Here is a 12,794-nt window from a genome sequence, read left to right on the forward strand (position 1 = left end):
TAAGTTTTTTATTTTTTATTTTTCCCCCTAAAAGATTTCAGTTTGTTTTTCAATTGAATTGTTCATGTTATAGGGTAGATAAAAAAAACATCTGACATTATTTATACTTGTCTAATTTTTTTATATCACAAAAACCTGTCATTTTAACAGGGGTGTGTAGACTTTTTATATCCACTGTACAAACACAAATGCAGCTAACGGAAAGCCTGGCAGACACTGGACTTCTGATGCATAAACTCTGGAAACTATTCTTCTAACGGAAACTTTCACTAGACTGAGATCTAATACTACCCTTAAGTTGGGTACAAAGATGCCATCTGTGAGACATTTTAGTTGTCCTCCAAATGATGCATCAAAACTCACAAGTGATATTCAACACTGTGGTAGGCCTACAACTATTAGAGAATGTCAGAAAACACTGAATTAGACAGACGGTAGTTATGCAGCTCAATAATGATATGTTATTCACTATGCTGATGAACACAGCCACAGTGTTACGAACAATCACCATCCCAGGCTTGTTAGTCTGATATTTAATCAGCATCGCTTGACACTAAAGTACAAAGACACAGAAGATGCTATATTAATACAGTGAACATTTTATTGATCTTGCATTCCTTTTCTGCAATAGACTACTTTTAGAGTGCTTTATATGTAAAAGAGGATATAGGGTTTTCCAGTCATGTTCTACTTGATCTGCCTTTGACAGAAGGTTGTAACAGTAATAAGTTCAAATACAGCATTAAGATCATCATTCATTTCCTTGTGTGAATGAGTCACTTCATTTTGAGACAGACAGTGCTCTTCACACTGACCAATGTCAATCTAAGGAGCTGGTCCTCTCTAGTCTGTTTCATTATTGTAACCCAGTGTTTCCTTTTTAAAAAAAAATAATGACCTCTCTTGAAAGCAGCATCACTTTGGATGGCTTCTTTACAATCCAGTTTGTTTGTCCCACAAAAGGTTCATTTGCAGCAAGGCAGAAAACAAACATAAACACACAAATTTACTGAATTCTTTGAAAAGAGGTACACAATTAATACAAGCATAAACTGGTGTACCTGTTCTATACATCTGTTTAGACCGGTTATTGAATTAAATATTGTAAATGCAGATGGCAAAAGTTTTCCGAATGTACATTTTTCCTTCTCTGTTTTGAGTGAATTTATCAATGACTTTATTATTAATAGATATGGATTAGCAGAGAATAAAAAGGTTTGTGTACATTGGAAGCTAAGAAGAGCACATGATATTACATTGACTGAGCTTTAAAGCCCACTGATCACTTTTCTGTTTTTTGTTTTATGCTCATGTTTGACCTTGCCCTCAGAAACAGCTTGGAAAAATAAAATAGGGGTCATCCTCCCTGAAAATTCCCTCCAAAACTCCAAACTCAAAGGAATAGACTCTAAATACAGCATGTGTGTGCACACATCTGAGCACATACAACACACTTGTCTTTGTTTACCAAGGCCAACAGTATATGATGTTTACGAGTTTGACACTTATACTGCAGCTATGTCTCTGATTGTATTCAGCCACATGAACTGTGGATAACCACAGTTGTAGTATCTCACAAAACCCTTCAGATTAAAAAAACATATTAGATAGATTGAGCTAGAGATTATTCCTACTTGCCACTCACTTTAGTTTACTTAATTAGCATGGTAATACAAAAAGTAAATATAATATTTAAAGCAGTGTCGTAAGTACAAAGGTTTATCTAAGAAATATAACATAACCTTCAACTGACTGGACTGACTGTGGTGAAATTTGCTTAATCTTCTAAAGTCCCAAAAATCCAAATAACACTCCAGATATATTCACTGTTAAAAACTACACTTCTGGCCACTCCAGCTGCACTATTGTACAGAGAGCAATGCAAAATCTTTGCCACAGGTTCAATGCACAAACACATGAACACTGATTTGCATGCACATGCATAAAATTACAGGCAAATATTACCCATTACTACTAGCACCGAAAAATCAATTCAGCTCATTCAAGCGAGTCAGTTTCACTGAGACTGAAAACTATAATTCACCATCCAATATATCCTGACAGAACCAGATTACTTCAAGGAGCCACTCCTCCACAGAGCATTCTGATTAACAGAACCGTCTTTACCTTGCATCACAGTATTAATGGACACAATCAAAGGGATGACAGGACACGTGGTTTTGGTTTCTCAAGTGTTGCTGAACAGAATAGGGATAACAGGGATTATGGCCTTTGAGCTGCTGAAAGGCTTTTGAATGTGAAAAATCAGTGCATAAAGTTTGATTAAGATCAGCTTAACAATGGAATTGGCACGACAATGTCCTGATGGAAATAATGGAATTGAAATGGAAATGTACAGTATGCTGAAAAATACGCTGAACAGAAAATTAAAAACAGGAGCTGGTCAGACAGAAGGGACAGTTCTACAAAAATAAAATAAAATGATAGAAATGATAGAAATTAGCAATAAATCTCCTGAATTTCCCTCGGGATAAATAAAGTATCTATCTATCTCTAATACAAGCCTTTCTTTAGTTAAGTGAAGCCCCTACTGAGAGATGTTTTATGTGGAAACAAGTCAGATAAGCATATAGACACTCACAGCTGCTTGCCAGGGTTCAGAGAGCCCGCGTCTATTTCCTGGTCAAAGTCAGTGCGGAGGTCTTCCAGCGCTCCATCGTCTCCAAAAGCACCCCACTCTGTATTGACACACATCCGTCCCTCGTCACCGTCCAGCACCTCAAGGTTCCTCATCTGCTCCATGTAGCAGGCATTGGTCCCCGTTCCTTGAGGGAAGAGATGTTAGCATAACATTACTGCATTAGCATTTGTCATCCAAAAAAGAAAAAAAAGTGTCTATCACCCATGTTTGAATCAAATTAATCAAGCACGCTCTCCCATAAAAGGATATTAAAACTAGCAATCACTCTTCATCCAGTAACCAGAAAACCCCCCAGTGTCTACTCTTTTGTTTAAATGTTAACAGTTCTGGTTTGTTTCATTATCAAAAAATGTGTGTTCTATGGATTTTGTTCTCTAGTATGGAATTTAATTTTGTCTCGGCTGCACACTATATTGATGTCAAAGGGCAAAAGATGTGATATGTTTTATGAAGTATTATTCACTCCACCAATTTAAATGATAGAAAATTATAACCTATAATGTGTACAACCTATAAATTGCCATGATAAGGTGGTGATTCCCCTTTCTCATCAGTTTGTGCATCACTGTAACCTTGGAAGCTGTGCTGTCAGGGACAAAAGCTCCTGGTAGCGTGCCCCACCGCAAATTGGTCCCAGGGGAGGGGCCAGAACAGTGATTCACAAGATTCGACATCAACTGGCCAAAAAAGGTGCTGCAGCACCTCCAGGGATCTAGTGGGGTGGCAGCTACCACCCCTAAAAAATGCCTCCTCCCCAGTTTGGTGTTAAAAGCTGTCAAATTTAACAAATTCATTTAGATTAAATCTATGAATAATGTGTTAAAAACAGAAATGAATTTAATGATCTGTGTTGGTCACAGTTGTGGCTTAGGAGGTAGAGCAGGTCATCCACTACTCAGAAAGTTGGCGTGCCAAATTGCATCAGTGTGTGAATGTGAATGAACGAATGAGTTAGTTTCTGTTGGGCTTGTGAATGGGTGAATGTGGCATGTAGTGTAAAAATGCTTTGAATATTCAGAAGACTAGAAAAGCGCTATACAAGTACAGTCCTTTAACCATTACATTTTAGAGTAAGTGAAAGACTTATGGTCCATGAAGATTTTGGAAATAAAACATTTCCCAAATTTCTAATGCCAACTTTAGATAATTATATTAAATCATTTACTAATGTGCCTTCATTTCGGGGCTTTTCCAAGCAAATTTTGACATTAAATCAGCAAGTCTCCATGCAACCCTCTAGATTCGCTAAGAACCTCGTCTGGAATAGGTAAACTTTGGCCTGCTCTTGGAGCCAGACCTTGAAGGAGAGCTTGCCAGTGAGTGTCTGGTGGCCTGGCTCTGACCCAAGGAGCCCAGTCAGGCACAGCCCGAAAGAAACTAAATGGTGCCCCCATTATGCAGGCCCATTTCATCTGGCTTGGGACCACTTGGGATCCCCCACAGAGATGTACAACGTTGCTGGACCTCCCTTTCCTCCATCATCCTGCTGGACCTTTCAGCAGTGTTTGACACAGTAAACCACCAGATCCTTCTCTCCACCATGCAAGAACTGGAAGTCTCAGGCCCTGCACTCTCCCTACTCACATCCTGCCTCAAGGACCACACTTACAGGGTGGCAGCACATATCTCTGCATATCTGACACCTCTCAGTAGTTGTCTGAGCACCACCTGAAGCTCAACATCGACAATACAGAGCTGCTCTTCCTGCATGAAAGACATGGATGTGAGCATGACCTCTCCATTACCAGTGAGAACTCTGCAGTGTCCTGGGCTAAGATTGCAAGAGCCTGGTTGTGGCACTGGAGGACCAGCTGTCCTTCACTGCCAACATTGCTGGAACAATCCGCTCCTGCACCTGGTCCATGGTCTCATCATCTTGCACCTAGACTACTGCAACTTCTTCCTGGCTGGTGTGCCTGCATGTGCCATCCAACCAACCCCCCTGGCTCAGGCTCCTCCTACATCCTGGACATGGTCAAAGCCCTCCAGTCTGGCTTGCTGCTCTCTCACTACAAGGCAGGCCCTGCTACCGCTCAACAAAATAGCAACTGTTTGCTGTCCTGGCTCCATAATTGTGGAACAAGCTACACAGCAGAAACCCTACACATCTTCTGTTGCATTCTACACCTTGGCCCATGAAAAAGCCATCTATAATAGTTTTTAAATGTAGCACATAAAAGTATGTAATGGATAGACTTAACAATTTCAAGCATTTGAAAATGGATCAAGAGGAATGTTCACTCAGTAGAGCTTCTCTTATGGCACTTCTGACACAATGCCCATTATCTTCTGATTCAAGCATCCATTTTCAGTTCTTCAGCTGCCTTCAGCCAGGCCACATTCTCATCATCTTTAATTCCTTTGATGCAGGCAAGTTTAGGTGCAGAATTACACCATGTGAGACACAATGTTAACCTTTCAAAACCATTTAAATGTAATGACAATTATTTATAATAATTATTTATATTTATATAGGAACGTATTTGACCCTTTGACCTGGTCATTGTAAAACCATGTACAACCTGTTAAAGAGGCTATTATATGTGTTTACCCTTTAACCCTGTTTCTAACTACACTCTGTGTCCAAGTAAACAGCTGGATGTTGAGACTTCACTGAGCAGCCAAGGACATGATAAGACCGATCGTTGCAACACACTATCTTTGTTTCCCTAGAACTTAGGAATAAGTAACTGTGTTAGAGTGATGCTCCAAAAGGGTTAAAATGATACTGCTTCTTTCAATCTTCACTCTTTCGAGCCTTCACATACAAGAGTGTGTGATGGTTGCATGGATGATTTGAATAAAACTTTACAGGAAGACAAGATCATACTTTGTATGCATTATTTAACAAATGACCACAACAGATAAGAATCACATAAGGGTGCATACCTTAGGTAAAGCATCTCTAAAATACATACCTTACATATCCACACAGGATGTGTGGATATGTAAGGCCTTTAATTAGATCTGGAAGGTTCATTCTTAATTCTATATATTTTCTTTGTGGGAACCAAAGCACCTACTCCCAAGAGAGAATTCAGGCATGTTTGTGAGCTTCAGCTGGAAATGATGAACCTTGATATGACCAGAAGTGCACCTTTCGATCGACCATAAAGATATTAAGCAGTCTGGGATAGCTAAATGTACACATCTGTACCAATTCAGAACAACAGGTAAAATATCAATATTCCATAATACACTCTATAAGACAGTAGGAAATATATTACTTAAGGTGACAATTTGGTATCATATTATTCTATGATAACATGATTCCAAATGTTGGAAAAGGTCTTTCTCAAGTTTCCCTCAAGCATTGTTGAAGCACAAGAACTTAAGAACCAAGTTTTTACAGATTGCAGACACATTAGATTCCTGTGTGAGTGTATTGCAATGCTAGTTGTAATCAACTTTCAACTGCTTCCCCAACAAAATGAAGTAATTAATTTTGGGTGGTGCACCCTCAAACACTGGCAATGTCAACCAGTGGGATCCCAGTGTGGGATCATGTTCCTGTTGCTACACCAGTCTTTAGGTGGTCAGACACCTGTGCAGCGGGGGATGGGATCTAATTGACAGATTAAAAAGAAGCAGTTGGTAACTCCATGTAAATCCGAGAAGTCTGTCGAGACTTTCCACAGACCAGAGTGGGAGTTTGCAGTGACAAGGCCTGCAGTGCTGGCACAATTGGCTGATCCAAATTAGCAGAAGAAATATAACATGCAAAAACAGACAAGAGGGTATATTAATGTATGGTGGCACCCTGTGGCAACAAGCCTCTGCCTTACAGGTACAATTCTGCCCTATTTTGTAAGAATTATTTTGCATGTTACAAGCATAGTACTGTTAAAACACATACATTCAGATTTGATGCAGGCACTGACATATACAATTAAATAACACTAAGATACAACACAGCAAACAACAGCAAAGAGGAAAATCTATCAGTAACATGTTACCACATTGTCATGGTGGAATGGGAGCTTCTCAAATGTCAAGAGACAGGCTGAGCATATACCCATTCAGATTTCAATCTGCATATTATACATCCTTTTATGGTTACATAGACAATGAGTTGTAGTTTGCAAAACATATATGCATAAGTAACCAAGTGAGTGAAGAAACACAAAAAAATATTTTTACCTATTCCCAAGGCCAATGCATTTATTTTTTTCCTGAAATACTGCTCATTGGGTATTGTTTTGATTGATTAAAGCATCTGTATCCGAATGCTCTGCTAACTAGCATGTGAGCAAACACTCGCTGACCTTCACCGATAAATAAACATAAACATAAACAGGACTCACCCACAATGAGGCCAATTTCACAGTGATGATCATCATAGCCACAGGTCATCATGGTCCCCACCGTGTCATTGATCACAGCCAAAATGTCAATGTCAAAATCCTGCAATGAGATTTCATTAAATAATATACATCATGCCTATTACCACAATTCTAAGGCATTAAAGACTGTGAGAAATTAACATATTTTCCCAATATTTCCAAGTATTTCCAAGTCACTACCCTGAACTGTACAACACAATGAAAAGTCTGTTTTGAATCTAAAATTTTTTTTTTGTGTTTCCTTTGAAAAAAAAAATGAAAAAAAAAAAGAATTCTGCATCTTACCATTAAATTGCTCTGAACACAAGTGAATATTCCTTTATTGTGTGGGGGGGTGATACGTTTTGTTTTTTGTTTTTAACAGACTTAAAAACATGCATGCAGAGGTGGCCTGCTCTTCTAGGCTTGGACATGAAACATTATTCCAAGACATTGCAGCCTACCCCATTACCACAGTGGCTTTGATTATCAGAATGGATAACTGAAGGAACATGAATGTTCTCATGCAGGAATACTGATGGGGAAACCTCCTGCATTGCTGTGTTTGCACATTTCTAAGGATGCTTTCATCACCATGAAAAATCACCGTCTCTCAGGGATCTCCACATCTCACGCATTGAAATCAAAGGTAACAATATGTCAAAGTCAAGTCAAGATGATGTCGAGTGCCTGACTACCACTGCCTCCATTTCTGCAGTGTGATGGATATGTCTGTGCCACCAACTGTGTCTGTGAGAGTATGTGTTTGTTTTGTACTTAGTTTGTCTGTTGTTGTGATGTGTGTGTTTCTACTTCTAAACATTCTATTATGCATTCATCTCAAACAGAAGCAGTATGTCATTTAGTGAAGGGCCTTGAAATGAGGCTGCACAGTCAAAACCCACACAATGGCTTTTTCTGAGGATGGTACACCACTTAAAATAAACCCTTATTTTTGCAGTGACATTTGCTATGGCAGTTTCAACTTCTAATTGTTCCTTCTTAGCCTTCAGATGTGCTTATTGTAGCTCTAACACTTGTCTTTTCTTAATTCACATCAATCCACACAAAGTCAGACCAGTCATCTGACTTTTTATTTGTATTTCCAAGCAGACATGAATAAGAAAGTGAACAAAAAAGATTTCTAGGTCTTTGTAAGTTTGCTGTATGAAAATAGCACATATTGTACAAAGAAATCAGAGTTTGCACACTTACCCCTCGTTTTTTAATTGATTTCTTCAGAAGGCTGACCACATCTTTTCCCTCTACTCCACTTGCCTTGAAGCCTTTGGTCCAAGACACCAAAACACTCTGGAAATAGGAAAAGAAAGAACAGAATCATTATCTATCCGTTTCATTTCAGCCATGTCATTGGTGTAATCAATCAACAACACACTTATGTAAGTTAGTTAGTTATGCAGACCCCACCAATTAACAATCTGACGTGAGTCAACTAACCTAAAAAAAAACAAAAAAGACAAAAAACAAATCATCAGTGGATAAAATAATCCCTGAGTGAAATACAAACTCAAGTGAAAACGCACAGAAACTGGCAAAACGTTGCTGCTGATGTCTTTCTATCAAAAGATAAAGTTCAAACCAAATTCAATTCAATTCAAAATTTTAATTTTACTATGTAAACCCCCAAACCATGTATTTAATTAAAAAAAAACCTCCTTCCTTGGAGCACTTTGATAGGTACTGACCTTCTTTGGCAGACCGGGACGACCCCAACAAGACTTGCAGGTTTTGGGAGATAAAATCTGACCCAGCCATCCCTTGCCATCAAAATTATCAGCTATCCAAAGTCCGCTCAAAATCTTCACACTGCCTTTTTTCAACTTTTTTGAGGACAAAATGTTCACTTGCTGCCTGATATATCCCACCCACTGACAGGAGCCATGATAACCAGATCATCAGTGTTTTTCACTTCACCAGTCAGTGCTCAGAATCTTATGGCTGATCGGTGAATATATACACAGTTGTGTTCAAGATAATAGCAGTCCAACATAACTAACCAGATCAATCACTGTTTTTGGTAGAAATTATATTACTACATGGCAAATAATTTACCAGTAGGTGTAGTAGAGTCGTAGAAAACCAACAGACCCAACATTTATGATATGCATGCTCCTAAGTCTGTGTAATTGAAAAATTAATTGAAAGGGACGTGTTCAAAATAATAGCAGTGTGGAGTTTCTTAGCTTCAAGCCTGGCTCCTCTGACAGAGACAGGACAGTGTTGACAATTCCATGGATTTGGTGGCATTCAAAGCAGTGAAATGTTTAACTTGGAATGAGAATGAGATTATCCTTCATCCTCAATTCACCCCATCGCAGACATCCCACTTGAGATATGAACTGACAAGTTGATAGGACTTACAGAAGAGCATGTAACACAGTTAACCCATTGGTTTCGGGAAAAATAAAGATTTAAAATATAAACAGTACATATCCATGAATTCAAATAAAATACAGATTGAGCTAAAGAAAAAATATCAAAATCTTGTTATCAGATCCAACACTTTGTCCCAGATGACCCTTAAGTCATAGGGGGATCATCTCAGTCATTCACTACCCTTTCACTTGAGGCCAAAGTATTATTTCTGAATCACTCACCTCATCCAACTTGGTCTGTTGACACGGAAAAGAGAAGGTGAAACCCAGAGGAAGCTTTTTATCCTTTATGCCCAACTTCTCCAGGAAATTAGCCAGGCAATCAGCTATGTGGTCGAATAACTACAGGGGGAGAGAAAAGGTCAGTTTTCTTATTAATGAAAAGCTGAAGAAATGCTATGTAATTTGTATGTGTGGGGGTGTGTATAGATACCAAAAATCATTAATGCCATCATTCCAATTATTAGTAGTGGTAGTAGCTTTGTATTATTAACATTTAGAATAGTGGTAGTAGGGCAGTCTTACTGCCACTAGTAATCGTTCTGAGAGCTGATACCACAGATACAAAACTCAAAACATAAATACAAATATATAGATTAGGGATGTCCCTCCCTGTCATTTAATATTGAGTATCTGCCGATAACAAGTCCCAATCTGATACTTGTTTGTTCTTTAAATAATACAGGTGCACAATGCGCACTTTGAAGTACATTAAAGTTATACAAATCAATTCAGTGTATATGCTGATAGATTTGCATTGCATTAAGAAACAAAATTCCTCCATTGAAGTGGTTTTCTTTTTACATAATATAAAATAACAAAGGCTCTGTAACCTTTGTGGTCTTGTCACTGTCTGGAGGAAGTTTCACTCTCCAGTGTTTGTTTCTTTAGTGCTGCCTTTACCTGAGTTACCTGAATGTCTGTCTTACATAATATAATATATATAATATATAAATAAAATCAATGTGATAATACTTGCTGGAGCTCTCTCTAATTATTGTTGAGACTTCCCTTTCCATCTCTTTCAAGCACTTGGCACTTTTAACAAGCTCAGCTGGGCTTTTGTACTGAAGCAGATTAGTTTTTCTGAATGTGCTGAGAAACACACTTTAAGTGTTGTCAGTATGAAGCTACAAGGGTTGGTGTTGTGGATGTAGTCCTTCTGGCATCTGTCACCTGTCACATTTGTCTGTTTCAAGTTTCAAGTTTGTTGTTTAAGTGATGTGTAAATGACATTTACACCTTATAAATGCCAGCTAAGCTGGGTAGCACACTGTCACCACATTACAGGCTACAACAATGCTGTGTTATATTTTGTACAGTAAATATTAGCTGTGTGTAATGTTTATTGTTTAATGTTTAACTTACTTCAGACCCGCTGCCTCTCATGAGGTGTTCAGGAATGGCATAAATTTGATTTTCCATCTCCACCTTTTGCTTGCCATCGGCCATTACTTTGACCAGGAGCACTCTGAAGTTGGATCCACCAAGGTCAAGGGCCAGGAATTCACCTTGCTCTTTGAACAAAAAAAAGAACAAAAAAAAAACAACACACACACACAAATGATTCAAACGCTAAACAGAGTTCCTTCTTCATAAAACATTAGGAAAGTTAGGGGACACATATCACACAGGAGGGAAATTTTAACTTTGACTAGCTGAAGGTGGCAGCAGTTGGTCAATAAATAAACTGCGGGTCCCGAGATGTATTAAAATTAAATTTAAAAAATTAAAAAATACAAAATGCCCAGATTCTGAAATGAAATGTCAGCTTTTCAATTATTTTCTGGTTACTGAATTTATTGTGGAAATAACAGACATTTGAGGACCTCCTCCACCTTTCTGCTTTATTGTCTCTATAAAACTTTCAACCACACTGCACCTCTGACCTCACATCATTCACTGAAGAAAGGTAAGAAAACTTTCATTATTATCTTGATGTACTTTGTGAAGAGTGAATCATCAGAAATAATAATTATATTGCAGTTCAGAACTGCTGTCGCACTGTTCTGTATGAGGTTCTGACCAAACCCCAATTGACCTTTTTCATTGTTAGATATTTTAAAAGGACTCTCTAAGCTAAAAAAGAACATTACACATAGGTAGATACCACTGGAGAAAAGTCAGAAAATGTGTCTACGCATTAACTTAATTTGGCTTAATTTGACATTATATATGATACAATATGATACATACATACTAGTCTATTTCTGTTTTATTGAACTTGTTGTTCTGTTTATTTATGCTGTAAGTCTGTGTTAGTACATTGAGAGTCAAATTTTCCTTGTATGTGTGCACGTACCAGGCAAATAGTGATTCTGCTATAATATTGTGGTTTTGCAGTGGTGTGAATGGAACTGCAGTTGCACTCCCGAGTCTCTATGTTAATTTTATTAATGGACTTCTTATATGAAAAGTAGTATTACCTGTTCCATCAGGAGTGGAGCGCACATATGTGGGCAGCATCTTGACAGCAGCTGTAGGGTTGGTGTCTCTGCACAGGCCTTTGTCCATCTCTCGTCGAAATCTTATTGACATATCCATCAACGTCTCATCTGAAAGCTGAAGACGGTGCAGGTATTTGTCCACCTAAATAATTAGGAGTACAGCAGTGAGTCAATAAATAAATTAGGAAATGTATTGTTATTCTATTGAACAAATTAACCAACAAATGACATTAAAATTGGACAGCTCTGCTTTTTTTTTTTCTTTTGAGGATATAGTCCTATCAAGTTTTCAATACTGCCTGATAAGAGGGTCGTGTCAGTACCAACAGCAGCATGTTAAAGGACTGAATGGATGCAAAACAAGCTTTTCTGTGTGTTTAAAAGCAGTTCTGCTTGTATTGCTGGCTGCCATGCACTGTCAGTGAGAATAATGTTCATTTAAGCTGCTAGCAGTTGCACTTAGTGTTGCTCTGTAATTGATTCGCTCAAGTGAGTGTAAGGACATTAGCGTAGAGATTACAGGGCATCAGGCAAAATGAATTCTTCCACTCTCACATTTCTGTTCTAACTTTCAAAAATCATAGCCACACTGTTTTGTGATTCCCTCTATTTTGTAGTTCTATCACAGGTGGACTCAACTGGTAATGCAATCCCACTTTCTGCTGCCTCTTAATATTTAAGTTTCATTAGCAAACCACTGAAAGGCTTTTATTCTGAAAGTAGCTACAAAAGGTGCTAACATAATGGTGTACTGTCCCAAGGCTGAGTCCTAGTGCAGCAGCCTTGGGTTCCACCCCAACTTGTGGCTCTTTGCTGCGTGTCACCCACACTGGAGATAGTGAGGATAATAGAGTTCAGCCACAAGAAGCTTGACAACATGTGGTCAAAAGACCTTTTCTGGAGTAGACCACAAAAAAAATGATTTTCCTGTTGTCCTTACATTCAAAAGAGGCCTACTACTACTACT

At 38.3% G+C, this 12,794-nt stretch overlaps 1 protein-coding gene across 1 annotated transcript in view; it reads right to left on the bottom strand.

Moving 5' to 3' along the window:
* The window catches only part of hk2 (hexokinase 2), a 28,638-nt gene that overhangs the window by 13,522 nt on the left and 2,322 nt on the right, over positions 1-12,794 (bottom strand). The window contains exons 2-7 of the mRNA XM_035658365.1: positions 11,807-11,969; positions 10,749-10,897; positions 9,603-9,722; positions 8,200-8,295; positions 6,967-7,066; positions 2,603-2,786 (exon numbers count right to left, since the gene is read on the bottom strand). Of these exons, the coding sequence (XP_035514258.1) occupies positions 2,603-2,786; positions 6,967-7,066; positions 8,200-8,295; positions 9,603-9,722; positions 10,749-10,897; positions 11,807-11,969 (812 nt within the window). The remainder of the gene's footprint in view (positions 1-2,602; positions 2,787-6,966; positions 7,067-8,199; positions 8,296-9,602; positions 9,723-10,748; positions 10,898-11,806; positions 11,970-12,794) is intronic.

This window comes from Morone saxatilis, unplaced genomic scaffold (assembly GCF_004916995.1).
Source record: "Morone saxatilis isolate NCDOM2014 unplaced genomic scaffold, NCSU_SB_2.0 Contig16, whole genome shotgun sequence".
NCBI lineage: Eukaryota > Metazoa > Chordata > Actinopteri > Moronidae > Morone > Morone saxatilis.